Source organism: Cucurbita pepo, chromosome LG01 (assembly GCF_002806865.2).
Source record: "Cucurbita pepo subsp. pepo cultivar mu-cu-16 chromosome LG01, ASM280686v2, whole genome shotgun sequence".
NCBI classification, from domain to species: Eukaryota; Viridiplantae; Streptophyta; class Magnoliopsida; order Cucurbitales; family Cucurbitaceae; genus Cucurbita; species Cucurbita pepo.
The window spans coordinates 4632519-4648762 of record NC_036638.1 but is presented as its reverse complement, the minus strand read 5'-3'; the positions used below and the strand labels follow the sequence as shown (position 1 = coordinate 4648762).

At 32.1% G+C, this 16244-nt stretch overlaps 2 protein-coding genes and 1 long non-coding RNA gene across 5 annotated transcripts; 1 reads left to right on the top strand and 2 right to left on the bottom strand.

Moving 5' to 3' along the window:
* The first annotated feature begins 467 nt into the window (after nucleotides 1-467).
* LOC111807019 (UPF0725 protein At1g02770-like) lies at nucleotides 468-2818 on the top strand. Of its 3 annotated transcripts, none has more exons than XM_023692593.1 (4): nucleotides 468-788; nucleotides 2006-2153; nucleotides 2224-2361; nucleotides 2470-2818. In XM_023692593.1, exons 2-4 carry the CDS (start codon nucleotides 2019-2021, stop codon nucleotides 2671-2673), a joined length of 477 nt encoding a protein of 158 aa, XP_023548361.1. In that variant the 5' UTR covers nucleotides 468-788; nucleotides 2006-2018; the 3' UTR covers nucleotides 2674-2818. The 3 variants fall into 3 exon arrangements, with proteins under 3 accessions (XP_023548361.1, XP_023548353.1, XP_023548367.1); XM_023692585.1 differs by having other exon boundaries at nucleotides 470-782; nucleotides 2004-2153; XM_023692599.1 differs by lacking the exon at nucleotides 468-788 and adding an exon at nucleotides 1036-1085 and having other exon boundaries at nucleotides 2004-2153; nucleotides 2470-2800.
* A 7253-nt stretch (nucleotides 2819-10071) lies between these two features.
* Nucleotides 10072-11497, bottom strand: LOC111807037. The gene is made up of 4 exons (XM_023692608.1): nucleotides 11369-11497; nucleotides 10743-10904; nucleotides 10498-10635; nucleotides 10072-10327 (listed from the first exon to the last, which is right to left on the bottom strand). The coding sequence occupies exons 2-4, from the start codon at nucleotides 10875-10877 to the stop codon at nucleotides 10247-10249; spliced, it is 354 nt and encodes a 117-aa protein (XP_023548376.1). The 5' UTR covers nucleotides 10878-10904; nucleotides 11369-11497; the 3' UTR covers nucleotides 10072-10246.
* Nucleotides 11498-14915: 3418 nt separating this feature from the next.
* On the bottom strand, nucleotides 14916-16238 carry LOC111807056. Its single transcript, XR_002816901.1, has 2 exons — nucleotides 15282-16238; nucleotides 14916-15148 (listed from the first exon to the last, which is right to left on the bottom strand). It is a non-coding gene; the product is annotated as an uncharacterized LOC111807056 (long non-coding RNA).
* Between the last annotated feature and the right edge of the window lie 6 nt (nucleotides 16239-16244).

The window sequence follows — 16244 nt, the reverse complement described above, 5'->3', positions numbered from 1 at the left end:
TTTTTTTTCATTTTCATTATTAATTTATTATTATTATTAATTTCTCTAATTTGGCTGTTTCGTAACCTCTTTTATTTTTATTATTATTATATTTGTACGACTGCCCTCTCTATTTTTATTATTATTATTATTATTATGTTTGTACGACTGCCCTCTCTGTTTTGTAACCCTCTTTTTGTATGAATATTTTTCTCTCTTTTTATTCTCTTTTTATTCCTCGTATCTGGCAAAAATCTGCAAAAGCCCATATGAAGCGCATTAAGATATGAAAAGCCCATATGAAGCCCATTAAGAATATGAAAAGCTCATATGTAGCCCATTAAGAATAGCCCCTATTAAAAGCCCATTAAGAATATGAAAAACTCATATTAAGCCCATTCAGAATATGAAAAAGCCCCCCATTAAGCCCATTAAGAATATGAAAAAGCCCCTATCCAGAATATGAAAAGCCCAGAGAGCGATAATTTGTAGTCATAATTATATCTTCTGATATCTTCTGGAGATGGGCGATCCGTTCAGACGGCAATCACTGAAGTAGTTCAGCGTCATTTTCTCATAAGATTCTCCAGATCTTCAATCGTTCTCCATTTCTCCATCAATGGTGGGATTTTTGGCAACTATTACGCGCCTGTACCCTCCCTCAGCCCAATTATAGGGGCATCGCCAAAATAAGAGAGTTGGGTGTTTGAGCAAATAACCGTCCTCCGGAAAACACCATAGCACAGCTAGCTGGTTTTTGAGATCTGGAAAACACCTCCGTTCCACCAAGGATCAAGGGTTAGGTAAGTTCTTTGCTCTCTCCAGCGATGCCTATTTTTCATTTTGTTTTTTTGTATATATGTTTATAAAGATTTAATAAATAAATGGATAAAAGATGGACGATCCGAACTTATTTCTGTAAAGGCTTTTTTTAGCCCAGCGGCCCATTTTTACGACTTCAAAACTCACCCTCTCCCGACCCAACCCTATTTTAGGGTTTCATAACTATCTTCTTTATTGATTTCAGATTTGGTGCTTCTCTTGGTTTGCTCTAGGTGATTTGGTAACCTCATTTGGTTCCTATCTTCGTTTGCTCTGGGTGATTTGTAACCTCTTTTACTTTCTTTTTATTTTTATTTTTATTTTTATCATGATTGTATGACTGTTCTATTGGCTCCCTCTCTCACTCCATTTATGTATTTTTGCATGACTGTCTTGGATTGATTTCTGGTCATTTTTGTTCTTGGTTTGTTATTTGATTGATTTTTTTTTTTTTTTTTTGGTGGATCTGTGCTGCTTCTCCTCCTTTGATATCTTTTTAACCATATCTTTATCATTTTGGTTTATATATTTCCAACCTCCATGTAAGATTCAATAAATGAATTATTTTTAAATTGACTTTTTTCTAATTTTAAATAACTTCAATAAATGAATTATTATATTAAAATGTTAAAATGTTTAAAAGTGAGAGAACCTCCTTAATTATTATATTTAGATGATTGAATAAAATCATAGTTATTTTAGAAATAAAATTTGATTATTTATTAATTTAAATAAATAGATAAAACATTTTGATGGGCCTTATCTCTTTAACCCAGCTTCCCAAGCCTGTTTTTTTTAGCCCAGCAACACCCGCCCAAACCTATTTTTAGGGCTTCAAAACTTACTATCTTCTTTCTTCATTTCCTTGCGAAATTTACGGAGTCTCCTATTCTTTTTTTATTTTTCTTTATTTTTATTTTTATCATGTTTGTATTTGGCAATTTGGTGACCCTCTCTCTTTATTTTCTTCATTAACTTTGTATGACTGCCATTATCTCATGCCCCTCTCATGTTTTCTGCTAATTTTTGTTATTGTTGTGTTATTTGATTGATTTTTCTCTTGGATCTGTGCTGATTCTCCTTATTTTTAACCATATAAATCTTAATTTGGTATATATATACAATCTCATTTTGTTGTTCCTTAATGATTTTAGCTATGGATCCTTTTAAATTTTATTTACAAACTAAATTTAAAAAAACAGACACTTCTGGATTTGATGGCTTCTTCATCCCACATTTTGGAGGAAGAGAAAGAAGAGATAGATTCGGATGATGAATTTTTTCAAGACGGTTACCATACTATCACTAAAAAGGAAGAGATGGAATATTATTGTGCAGTCCAAGAATCCCAGGTTTATTTTCCCTTGATTTTTCACTGTTCAAACTCTTTTTTTTAAATAAATGGGAGGGAGGATCTATGCCGGTTTTGATGTACCAGATTTTGGTACCGTTTATGCATTTAGTCTCATCACTCCAATGAAATTGCATGAGTTCCCGAGTATGCTTAAAGAGGTTCAAATCTCACCAAATGAAGCTATCAAACATTACAACAACGAAAATGTAATCGTTCTAACTTGCTGTCCATTTTGTGTTTTTTTATCGGTGTTCTTTTATCCTGTGAAAAAGAATATGTTCATTCATCTTCTATAAATGTTTTTGTATGGATAGGGAACTAATTTTGAACTGGTAGACATTGTGAAGGCTAATCATTCGGGGTGTTGTGGCTCAATGTATTACATCACATTTAATGTGAAGCCGATTGGAACTTCGGTAGAATTTCCCCCGATAACCTTCCAAGCTAAAGTTTATTACGCTATTCCTATAAAAGATATTATAGACGTCGAACTTTGCAGGCCAAAGCCCTCTAATTAGCGACCGATAAGTTACTAATTATTTTTTATCATATTATTTTGTTTCGACATGAGGTCTACTTTGTACTCAAGACTGTTACATAATTTTTTTTTTGAAACAATTAACTATATTGGTGTTATGATTGAAATTTGTATGGTTTTTTTTAGCACAAACATGTGCAACATATCACTTAAAAGGGTGAAAAGCATATTAAGATAGAAGCATATCCGACTTATGTCCCTAATAATTGATCCATTCTTCTGTAACTTCTATTTCCTCCCTCCCAGATTCTTAATTATTCAATATTTTTTATTTTTCTCATATTTTTTTATTAATATTATCCTTTCTTTTTTGTTGTTGCATCTACTTATACGTAGCTTTAATAAATATCTTTAAAAAAAATTAATCTTAAAAAAATTAATTCTTAATCCAACTTTAAATTATAAAAATCTTTGAAGGTGTGATATATAAGATTTGTAACTATATATCANATAAAAATCTTTGAAGGTGTGATATATAAGATTTGTAATTATATATCATCATTGCCCTTGGACACCTTGGACATTTATTTTTATTTCTGTCAACCAATTGTAACCGGTAGGATTATTAAGTTGTCATATTAAGTTGCAAGAGTGTTTTATTTCTGTCAACCAATTGCAACTGGGAGGATTATTAAGTTGTCATATTAAGTTGCATCAGAGTGTAAGTTGGCTTTTTTGTACTATGGGTGTACTTGCGTATACTATGGGTGTGCTTGCTGTTTCTTGGTACGTTTATATCAACTTGTGCTGATCAGTGTAGAAGGACTTGAATTTTCTTGAAGAGAATACAATAAATGCTCTTTGTCAATAGATTAATTTATGGATGAAACGACATTTAAATATACAGTGAGACATGGAAATTACATAGGCTACATAATGGAGTTATTTACTATATTTCCTGTAAAAAATATTCATAAATCAGAATAAATATATTAAAAAGAATTTGTTGGGTAATGCTCATACCCACGATTGAATTAGAATTTGAAATTGACATATTGCCTCGTTATTCTCTTAACATATTGCCTCGTTATTCTCTTACATCTTTTACAAATGATCACCTTACCTATTTGTTGCGATAACTATTATCCCCACATGTTTGAGTTTTGTTATCACTCATATGTTTTTTTTGATTTGATGGGCAGCAATATTATTTCACACGTGTGATGGTTGGATCATGGGTATGACTTTTGTTGAAATATGATTAATTTTACGTCTCTTCTTCGTGTCCATTTAATTTCATAGGGCAGCAATATTATTTCACACGTGTGATGGTTGGATCATGATTATGACTTTTGTTGAAATATGGTTAATTTTACGTCTCTTCTTCGTGTCCATTTAATTTCATAGAGCCAATTTAATTGTGTTTTTTATAACTAATAGAAGTTTTATAGGAAGGTTCAACCATTTTTTATGCATAATTGGTAGAAATTATGACTGAAATGATTGGGAGGAAATAATGCTGATAGTTGCTCAAAAATATTTTATAACTATTTGCAGTTAAAATTTATGTCTAATTTTATATATTTTTAACCTATATATATATATATAAACAATATTTTGCCTATCAAAAAAAGAAACGGAATGTAATCAATTCCATAGAAGATATTAATATTAGTAAAAAAAACCTCTCTATTACATTGTTGTTTGTAACATTTTTTTCAAACTCTCTCCCCTAATTAAACCAAAGACTTTTTTCTTTTTATTATTGGATACCATAATCTATCTATTAAATACACAGTACCTTCTGGAGTATTAATGACATCTTGACTCACATTTCCATAACCTCCATCTCCCCATGCTTCTCCCCATGAATTTTTAATGATCCAATATTTTTTTCCGTGGTTATCCTTTCCATAACCAACGATCAGAATAGCATGCCAAGAAAAAGCGCTGATGTCTGTATTTAATAGTTCAGTACCATAATATATTTCCTACCAAAGAAAAAAAAATTACTTAAATAATAATGTTTAACTATAATATTTTATTTATTAAAAAAAAAATTACTTTACTTACATTTCTCAGACATTTTAATCCATCAGTAATTCTTATACCACCCGTTATGGTTGATCCTCTATTTTTGAAGATAGGTTTTCAATATTTACCTTCTCATATGCTTTAATCTGGATCAATTGCTACAATTAATAAAATACATCAGTTATACTATATCAAAAAATAAATTATGTATATGTTAAAAGAAAAAATATTAAATTAATGAGTTTTAAAAGAAATCTTACCGTGGTGACTTTTTTGCAATTTCCTCTCTTAGCATTAAATTTGTAATCTTTTTCCTTAGCAATTCCTTGTTTAGATATGATCCACTCAAAAGCTTTTCTTGGTGTGGTGATGAGGTATAACATTCTTCTGGAGCTATATTTTTTGGATTAAGATTAAGACAATCTATAAGATGTTGGGGTGAAACTTGGAGGATATTTTTGTATTCACCCTTATAAACAATATTGTAAAGTGATTCAATAGCCCCGCAGCTACTATAGCCCAACAACAGTCTAAAAAGAAAAAAAAAAAGAAAAAAAAAAATTAATTATTAAGATGTAAAATAAATCCTAATATAAATATAAAAATAGATGGGTAATAAAAAAATAAAATACAAAATAAATCTTAATATAAATATGAAAATATATATATATATATATATAATAAAAGAATAACTAATACTTACTACATTTTTTTTTATCTCGAAAGTGAGAACGTTATGGTAACGCCAATCAAAATATTCTTCCTGCAATTTTAAATATAGATAAAGTAAAATTGTAGTTAAATGTACACATTTTCATAAATTCATTAATTTGAATTTGATAATCAGTATGTTTTAACCGTAATTCATTTGATAATGAGTATGTTTTAACCTGTAACTCATCCATAATAGATTCTGCAGAATTTAAAATTAAAAAAAGATGGTTAGACTACAATTATTTAAAAAATAATATATTAACAACGAATATCCACAATAATATAGTTTAGCGAAAGTTCATGTCTCCTATTAGAAAAGAAAAAATCTATCTTATTTTGTTCTACCTTCATGTAAGTGAAGTGGTTGTTATTACCAAAAATATATAAATTAGTGGTATGGACTAAAATATTTACAAATATGATTTTGGATCCAACTTTAGTCTGAATAAATAATATTTCCATTTGATTTTCATTTTTATTTTTAGAATTTGATTTTTAGGCTGAACTATAATAACAAGAAAGGAAAATAGAAAATAAAAAGGAAAGAAAAACAGAGCTCATGCAAAAACAAGGAGCAAGAAAAGAAAAGAGAAGAAAAATGAAAAGAAAAAACAGAGAAAAGGAATGGCGTACCTTGAGCTTATGCAAGAACAAGAAGAGACCTGTGGCAAAGAAAAAAAAAAAAAAAAGGAATTAGTGCAGACATGAAACGAAGAGGGAAGGAAATCCGTCACATGCTCCCAAATTTGTTTTTCCCTCCTTTTCTTTAGTTCTTGATCATTGGAGCCACCCTCTCGAAGGTTTGGAACGTCGATTGTCACCCTCCTCCTTATCAATAGACACCGACAGCAGTGCCAACAACCACACCCACGCATAGATTTTAAACTACCGATGGTAGCCAATACGCCGGAAGCACTGGCGACAGCCACCGCCTCGTTATTAAATATCTGAAACGCCATTGCCAACCGATGCAATGCTCTCTGGCAGCTTTTTTATTCTCCCAGCAAACAGAAGAAAACAGAGAAAAAAAGAAAAGAGGAAGGAGGAAGTATGAAATTAAAATGAGCAAAGGAGGAGAGACGAACCTGATCGGAAGGAAGGAAGTGCCAATTCACAGATGAGAGGGCAAGTGATGAATATTTATAGTCACTCAAGAATAAGAATACTGCTGGCAGTAGAGAGTCACTGAAGAATACTGCTGTCAGTTGAGACGAGGGCACAACTTCTGCCAGGAGAGAGCAAGGAGAATATGGTTATAAACAAGAGGAGAGATGACAACTTCTGTCACGAAAGAGAAAGGAGAATATGGTTATAAGCCGGAGGAGAGAGCACAACTTTTGATTCAGCAAGGGTGAATATGGTTATAACCAAGATGCTCTGAGTTCACACTTTTTACCAATCTTTCATTGCACATTATCAGGTATTCATTTTATGGCATGAATGAGGAGTTTGGTTTTGCACCTTCATTGCTCCTATGGCTAAGGTACTGGCTCTCCTGGACCACAATTGGTCGGTGTTCTCTGCCTCTGTGATATTAAAACTGTTCTCAATCATATCAAGTAGGTATAGCACATTCCTCTTGCTGTAGGTAATACAAAAACTGTGTCCTGCAGGAAGTCCTCATATGTACGGCTACATGCTTGTCCAGAGGTCAAAAGCTCTCTCAAAATCCAAAAAAGAATAGAAAAAAATGAAGGTTAATGTTATTCTCTCATTCAGTTTGTCTTACTTCAGTGTACTTTCCGAATATTTATCCTTAATTTTCATTTTTGATGTGCTTAGTCTTGTTAAGGACATTTTGTTTCCTCCCTTAATAAATTTGTATACGGTGACTGCTTAGTCTAACTCCAATTAGGCTAATATGATTGATTTAATTATGATATTAAGATTAATCATATTTCTTTCTCCTTTTATTAAAAAATTATTGTATGTTAAATCATTTATTAGTCATTTAATTGGGTTGTTCTATTCATGGTTTCCTCCTTCTTATTGATATTCATTTATGAATGTTTTTCACATTTTATTTAATCATCTTATATTATTTTATGTTGATGGTTGGAGCAATTTATTTTTTTATTAATATATTTTGGTTGTAATGATGTGTAATGTTGAAGCTTTGAGTTAAGCTGTTTTTATTTGAAAATTGGCCAGAACTGTACATATGTTTTTGAAGGGTTGAAAGACAAATCAAAATATAAGGTTCTAACCCAATATAATAAGATTTTTATTTCATTGTCCATTAAAGTATGTAATTTAATTTGCAACCAGATCATAATCAACGTCCTAATTTGTTTTAAAAATATATCTTTTTTTAAATAAAAAAAAGTTGCAATACTATGATCTTTAAATAAACATTTTAGAAGTAAAAATTTATAAATTTATAGAATAGTGGATGAAAATGTTTGTTGATTAGTAACTAAAATGTTTGTCTCTTGGTCTTTTTGTTTAATATTTTAAAATCTATGTGCATATTTTTTTTAATGTCTCGGTTCCTTACTAGTGCAAACACGACCCAGAGTTTGTCTCAGTTCCATACTGGTGGAGGGGATGAGGACGGAACTGTGAGACGGAGGGATTATTTGTACAAAAGAGAGTTGAGACATCGACTGCCGATTCTGAGAGAGTGAGACGTGTATTAGACATAACCGAAATAGGAAGATTCTCCAGATCTTCCTTCTCAGCTTCGCCTGAGCAAAAGTCGGAGGACCGAAATAGGAAGATTCTCCAGATCTTCCTTCTCAGCTTCGCCTGAGCAAAAGTCGAAGGTTGGACGTGGATCAGATAGCCGAAATAGATCTTCTTTCTCCGTTTCACCTGTATTTTAGGTGCCATTTACCTGGAGGTGAGGTGTGGATCATATGGCCCTGGCCTGTAGCTCTTCAGACTGGAGGTGGGGTGTGTTTGGAAATTGCTCCCCTGGCCATTTCGATTTTTGGCAATCGTCACAAATAAGAAGATGATCAGAGATCTTCGAATTTTCTGTCTCTCTCTTCCTTGCATTTGCTCGTATACATTTGGTAATCTCTGAGGTGGGCTGATAAGACTCGATCGGCCATCAACTGAGCCNTTAATGAGATATTATGTAAATATAATTTTAGAATTATTGACTAATTTTAATTTTTCTTTAAAATTGCAGGATGAATATTTTGATTGGCGTCAACATAACATTCTTACCTCGATTCGAAATCAAAAGAGATGTAGTATGTAGTGTGTACTACTTATTCTTTTATTATACATGTCTTTTCATATTTATATATTAAGATTTATTTTACCTTTTAAAAAGTGAAATTATGTTTGAATTAGATGTTGTTGGGCCACAGCTGCCGCTGGAGCTATTGAATCAATATATAACCTCGTTTATAAGGGTAAATACAAAAATATACTTCAAGCTGCACCTCAACATCTTGTAGATTGCGTTATTCCTAATCCAAGAAATATAGCTCCAGAAGAATGTTATTCCTTATCAGTAAATAAAGCGTTTGATTGGATCTTATCGAACCAAGGAATTGCTAGGGAGAAGGATTATAAGTTTAATGCCAAAAGAGGAAATTGAAAAGAAATCACGGTAAGATTTCTTTTCAGAATTCATTAATTTAATAATTTTTCATACGTATAATTTTTTTTTTGTAATATAACTTTTTTTTTTAATTAATGGTAGATTTCAATCCAGATTAAAACTTACAAAAAACTAGCTATTGAAAATCTAAACTCAATAATCAAGAAACACCCGATAGCTGGTGGTATAAGAATTACTAAAGAGCTACATTCAATCTAAACTCAATAATCAAGAAACACCCGATAGCTGGTGGTATAAGAATTACTAAAGAGCTACGATGTCTCACCAGTGTAAGTAAAGAAAATTTATTTTAATAAATAAAATATTATAGTTAAATATTATTATTTTAGTTGATTTAAGGAGTAACATATTTTTGTTTTTATAGGAAATATATCATGGTATAGAATTGACAAAAGGGGAAGACATAAAGGTTTTTAATTGGCATGCTGTTTTGATGGTGGGTTATGGAAAAGATGATAATGGTAAAAAATATTGGATCATCAAGAATTGGTGGGGAGAAGAATGGAGGAGGGAGGTTAGAGGTTATGGGGAGGTAAGTCAAGATTTTGTTAATACTAGTGTAGGTCCTATGTATTTGTTAGATAGATTATAAAAAAAGGTTATGTTTTGGGTTAATTTAGAGAAAAAATCGAGAAAAAAAAAATGTTGTTGTTCACCATGAGAATATGGAAGTTTAATTTTGTTTAATATCATTATGAGTTGCATTTTTTTTTTTTTTTTTTTTTTTTTTTTTTTTTTTTTTTTTNACCTAAATTCCAATTAAAATGCAAGACATAGAATATCAATATAAATACAAATAGTAATTGAAGATTGTGTAGTAACTCTCTCGCTTGCAAGTTCTTTACAACCGGGAGAAATAGTAACAAATATGGAGTGTTTGGTTCTATTATATCTATACTTTTAATTCCCTCCCTCCTCTCGTTAATGGCTAAGTTTATGAACTTAATAATTTTGTTATGCCTAGGAATGTACACTGCCCTTCTAAGAGATATGTTGCACATGCTTGTGCTAAGAAACAATACAAAATTCAAACATAACACCAATATATTTAATTATATAATATTGTCAGACCTCACAAACAAACAAAATGATACGATAAAAAGTAATAAAAAGTAACAAGTAGCCAACCAAAATGATATGATAAAAAGTAATAAGTAGTTTATCGGTCGCTAATTAAAGAACTTTGGCCTGCAAAGTTCGACGTCTATAATATCTTTTATAGGAATAGCATAATAAACTTTAGCTTGGAAGGTTATTGGGGGAAATTCTGCCGAGGTTCCAATCGGCTTCACATTGTGATGTAATACATCGAGCCACAACATCCAGAATGATTCGCCTTCACAATCTCTACAACTTCAAAATTAGTTCCCTATAGATAAAAAAAACATAAAAGAACCATTAAATTAGTTCCCTATCTATAGGAAGATAAAAGAAACAGATCCCTATAGATAAAAAAAACATAAAAGAACCATTAAATTAGTTCCCTATCTATAGGAAGATAAAAGAAACAGATGAGTGGCTAGCAAGTTAGAACATTACATTTTCTTTGTTGTAATGTTTGATAGCTTTATCTGCTGATATTCGAGCCTCTTCGAGCATCCACGAGTTCTCATGCATATCTATTGGAGCGATGAGACTATATGAAAAGACTTTATCAAAATCTGGTACATCAAAACCCTGCATACATCCTCCAATTAAAAAAAGAAAAAAAAAACATACATCCTTCAATTAAAAAAAGAAAAAAATATTGAGTTTGACCAGTGAAAAATTAAAAGAAAATAAACCTCCGATGCTTCAACTGCACGAAAATACTCCCTCTCTTCTTTCTTAGTGATAATATGGTAACCGTCTTGATAAAATTCATCCTCCGAATCTATCTCTTCCTCCTCTTCCTCCGAGAGGTGGTTTGAAGAAGCCATCAGATCCAGTGCTCGAAGTACCTTTATCTAATATATCCAAATCAATTTTTTTAATTTAGTTTGTTAATAAAATTTGAATGGATCCAAAACCCATGAGTAACAACAACAGATATAGAGATTGGACATAAAGTGATTAAGTTTATAGGGTTAAAAATATATATACGGGGGAGAATCATCACACATCCAAGAGAAAAATACAGCAATAACAAAAATTACCAGAAATGGCCTGAGATAAAATAACACAACAATTACAAAAATTAGCAGAAATAAAATAACACAACAATTACAAAAATTAGCAGAAACAGGAGAGGGGCATCCAACTCGATCCAACAAAATTAGCAGAAATAAAATAACACAACAATTACAAAAATTAGCAGAAACAGGAGAGGGGCATCCAACTCGATACAACTCGCACAGCAAACATGATAAAAATAAAAGTAAAGAAAAAAAAATAGAGTAAGAGACTTACAAAAATAGAGTAAGAGACTTACGAAATTGACTGAGAGCAAACGCAGAGAAGAGGGGAAGATAATGGAGAAGGAAGATGGTGAGTTTTGAAGACCTATAAATAGAGAAAGAGAAGTTACAAATGGGCGGAGAGAGCGAACGCAGAAAAGAGGCTGGAGAGAAGAAAGGAGATGATAGTTTTGAAGCCGTAAGGCAGAAAAATGATGAGTTTTGAAGCCCTAAAAATGGGCCGGTTTTCTTGGGCTAATAAACAGGCTTGGGCCGGAGTAGGTTTTCTTGGGCTAAAAAACAGGCTTGGGCCGGAGTAGCTTTAAAAGTTTGGTCGCTTGGGCCGGAGTAGCTTTAAAAGTTTGGGCCGAATGAAAATAAGTATAAAAATTGGTGAGCCACTTAATTGCTANTCGCTTGGGCCGGAGTAGCTTTAAAAGTTTGGGCCGAATGAAAATAAGTATAAAAATTGGTGAGCCAAACTTAAGACGAAAGAAGAAATAATAATAAATAAATAAATAAATAAATAATATTGATAAAAAAATATTAGGTAATTAAAAATAGGAAAATAATAAGTCGGATATGCTTCTATACTAATATGCTTCATAATTTAAATACTAAATTTAAATTAGTACTGCCCTTCTAAGAGATATGTTGCACATGTTTGTGCTAAGGAAACAATACAAAATTCAAACATAACAACAATATATTTAATTATATAATATTGTCAGACCTCACAACCAAACAAAATGATACCATAAAAAGTAATAAAAAGTAACAAGTAGCCAACCAAAATGATATGATAAAAAGTAATAAGTAGTTTATCGGTCGCTAATTAAAGAACTTTGGCCTGCAAAGTTTGACGTCTATAATATCTTTTATAGGAATAGCATAATAAACTTTAGCTTGGAAGGTTATTGGGGGAAATTCTGCCGAGGTTCCAATCGGCTTCCCATTAAGTGTGATGTAATACATCGAGCCACAACATCTAGAATTATTCGCCTTCACAATCTCTATAACTTCAAAATTAGTTCCCTATAGATAAAAGAAACATAAAAGAAACATTTCACAACTTACGACTTCAAAATTAGTTCCCTATCTATAGGAAGATAAAAGAAACATTTACAGAGATGAGTGGACAAATTCTTTTTCACATGATAAAACAACACAAAAAAAAAAGGCATAGCTAGCAAGTTAGAACATTACATTTTCCTTTTTCCTTGTTGTAATGTTTGATAGCTTTATTTGCTGAGATTCGAACCTCTTTAAGCATCCACGAGTTCTCATGCATATCTATTGGAGCGATGAGACTATATGAAAAGACTTTGTCAAAATCTGGTACATCAAAACCCTGCATATATCCTTCAATTAAAAAAAGAAAAAAAAAATATATATATATATTGAGTTTTACCAGTGAAAAATTAAAAGAAAATAAACCTCCGATTCTTCAACTGCACGAAAATACTCCCTCTCTTCTTTCTTAGTGATAGTATGGTAACCGTCTTGATAAAATTCATCGTCCGAATCTATCTCTTCCTCCTCTTCCTCCGAGAGGTGGTTTGAAGAAGCCATCAGATCCAGTGCTCGAAGGACCTTTATCTAATATATCCAAATCAATTTTTTTAATTTAGTTTGTTAATAAAATTTGAATGGATACAAAACCCATGAGTAACAAGGAGAATCATCACACATCCAAGAGAAAAATACAGCAATAACAAAAATTACCAGAAATGGATAAAATAACACAACAATTACAAAAATTAGCAGAAACAGGAGAGGGGCAAGAGATGATCCAACTCGAACGCAAGAGCGGATAATGGAGAAGGAAGATGGTGAGTTTTGAAGCCCTATAAATAGAGAAAGAGAAGTTACAAATGGGCGGAGAGAGCAAACGCAGAAAAGAGGCTGGAGAGAAGAAAGAAGATGATAGTTTTGAAGCCCTAACAATGGGCCGGTTTTCCTGGGCTAAAAAACAGGCTTGGGCCGTAGTAGCTTTTAAAAAACAGCTCAACTCAAAGCTTCAACATTACACATCATTACAACCAAAATATATTAATAAAATAATAAATTGCTCTCAACCATCTAACATAAAATAATATGCTTCAACATTACACATCATTACAACCAAAATATATTAATAAAATAATAAATTGCTCTCAACCATCAACATAAAATAATATAAGATGATTAAATAAAATGTGAAAAACATTGATAAATGAATATGAAGAGAACCATAAATAGAACAACACAATTAGATGAGTAATAAATGATTTAACATACAATAGTTTTTTAATAAATGGAGAAAGAAATATGACTAATCTTAATATCATAATTAAATCAATCATATTAGTCTAATTGGAGTTAGATTAAGCAGTCTGGGTAGACAAATTTATTAAGGGAGGAAACAACAAAATGTCCTTAACAAGACTAAGCACATCAAAAATGAAAATTAAGACAAACTGAACTGGAGAATAGCATTAACCTTCATTTTTTTTCTACTCTTCTTTGGATTTTGAGAGAGCTTTTGAGCTATGAACAAGCATGTAGGCGTACATATGTGAAGTTCCTGCAGAACACAGTTTTTGTATTACCAAAAGGAGCAAATAGAAAAACAAAAAGAAAAGAAAAGCAGCAAGAACTTCATTGCATCTAATAACGAGGCATCATCACCTATCTTTCTTTTCCCAATTGCTTCCGATCATGTTAGTCTTCTTCCTTTTTGCTCATTTTAATTCATACTTCTTCCTCCTTCTTTTCTGCTTTTCTCTATTTTACTTCATTGCATCTAATAACGAGGCAGTGGCTGTAGGAGAGGGTGGCTCCGACAATGGGCCGATTTTGAAGAGAAGAGGAACGAAATCTGAAGAGAAGAGAGGCAAGAAAGAAAGAGATTTAACAGAGTATTGAAGCCCTAACAATGGGCCGATTTTGCTGCCCTAAAAATAGGCTTGCCCCGGTGTAACTGGGTTAAAAAATAAGNTGCTCCATTGATGTCTCCATTGATGCCCATCTCAAACAAAATGAAATCTAGACAAACATTTTCATTACTAATTTATAAATTTTTACTTTTGAAATGTTTATTAAAGATCATAACTTTTTTTTTTATTTAAAAAAGATATATTTTAAAAACAAATTAGGACGTTGATTATGACATATCTGGTTGCAAATTGAATTACATACTTTAATGGACAATGAGTTAAAAATCTTATTATATTGGGTTAGAACGTTATATTTTGATTTGCCTTTCAACCCTTCAAAAACATATATACAGTTCTGGCAAATTTTCAAATAAAAACAGCTCAACTCAAAGCTTCAACATTACACATCATTACAACCAAAATATATTAATAAAATATAAGATGATTAAATAATATGTGAAAAGCATTCATAAATGAATATCAATAAGAATGAGAAAACCATAAATAGAACAACACAATTAAATGAGTAATAAATGATTTAACATACAATAATTCAAAGAAATAATCACACAAAAGCAGGAAAACAATTATCTGACTAATCTTAATATTATAATTAAATCAATCATATTAGCCTAATTGGAGTTAGATTAAGCAGTCTCAGGAGTTAGATTAAGCAGTCTCAGTAGACAAATTTATTAAGTGAGGAAACAAAATGTCCTTAACAAGACTAAGCCAATCAAAAATGAAAATTAAGGATAAATATGCGGAAAGTACACTGAATTAAGACAAACTGAACCGGAGAAGAACATTAACTTAATTTTTTCCTACTCTTTTTTGGATTTTGAGAGAGCTTTTGACCTCTGAACAAGCATATGTAGCGGTACATATGTGGACTTCCTGCAGGACACAGTCTCTGNATGTAGCGGTACATATGTGGACTTCCTGCAGGACACAGTCTCTGTATTACCAAAAGGAGCAAATACAAAAACAGAAGCAAAAGAAAAGCAGCAAGAACTTGAACCACTCGAACCTGGCACGTAGATTGCAAGAATAAGCATCGCTCCATAGGGACTTTTCATATTCTTAATGGGCTTCATAGGGACTTTTCATATTCTTAATGGGCTTCATAGGGACTTTTCATATTTGATGGGGTTTTTCACATTATTAATGGGCTGGGCTTTTCATATTCTTAATGGGCTTCATATGGTTTTTCATATTCTTAATGGGCTAGAAAGAAAATAGAGAGAGAGAGGAGGTAAACGCAGAGAAGAGGGAGGGGGCAGAGTAAATGAGAGAAGAAGGTGAGCCATTAATTGCTCCATTGATGGCGTCTGTATATTTGGGTGGGCCATTTAATTGCTCAGGTTAATTTCTCCTTCTTTTATTATTACTTTTTTTTTGCCAAAAATCGAAAGGCGCCGGCGACCCTAGCAAAAAATTCGAAGATATGGAGAACCGGACATGGAGCGCATAATCTTCCTACTCTGATCCACGCCCCCTCTCTAGTTTGAGGAGGAACAGGTTTGGATCGGGATAATCTTCCTACTTCGGTCATCTGATCCACACCCTACCTCTGGGTAAATGGCAGCTAAAATACGGGTGAAACGGAGAAAGAAGATCTATTTCGGCTATCTGATCCACGTCCAACCTCCTACATTTGCCAAAAATCAGGAGAAACTGAGAAAGAAAATCTGGAGAATCTTCCTATTTCGGTTATGTCTGATACACGACTCACTATCTCAGGATCGGCAGTCGATGTCTCACTCTCTTTTGTACAAATAATCCCTCCGTCTTACAGTTCCGTCCTCATCCCCTCCAACAGTAAGTAACTGAGACAAACTCTCGGTCGTGTTTCGCTGGTAAGAAATTGAGACAAACTCTCGATCCTGTTTACTCTGCTCTTTTGGTCAGCTTAGTGTGTTTTCGTTGAGGGTTTTTTGGTCAGCTTAGCGTAAATAGGTGTTCATTGTTCAATCTGATTGTGTATATATAT

What these genes read in the sequence shown, in the direction of transcription:
- LOC111807019 (XM_023692593.1), top strand. Translation starts at nt 2,019, where the DNA reads ATGGCTTCTTCATCCCACATTTTGGAGGAAGAGAAAGAAGAGATAGAT. An exon ending in GTGCAGTCCAAGAATCCCAG is followed by an intron (nt 2,154 to 2,223) that starts GTTTATTTTCCC and finishes AGGATCTATGCC; the next exon opens with GGTTTTGATGTACCAGATTT. An exon ending in AACATTACAACAACGAAAAT is followed by an intron (nt 2,362 to 2,469) that starts GTAATCGTTCTA and finishes TTGTATGGATAG; the next exon opens with GGAACTAATTTTGAACTGGT.
- LOC111807037 (XM_023692608.1), bottom strand. Translation starts at nt 10,877, where the DNA reads ATGGCTTCTTCAAACCACCTCTCGGAGGAAGAGGAGGAAGAGATAGAT. An exon ending in GTGCAGTTGAAGCATCGGAG is followed by an intron (nt 10,636 to 10,742) that starts GTTTATTTTCTT and finishes GGATGTATGCAG; the next exon opens with GGTTTTGATGTACCAGATTT. An exon ending in AACATTACAACAAAGAAAAT is followed by an intron (nt 10,328 to 10,497) that starts GTAATGTTCTAA and finishes TTTTATCTATAG; the next exon opens with GGAACTAATTTTGAAGTTGT.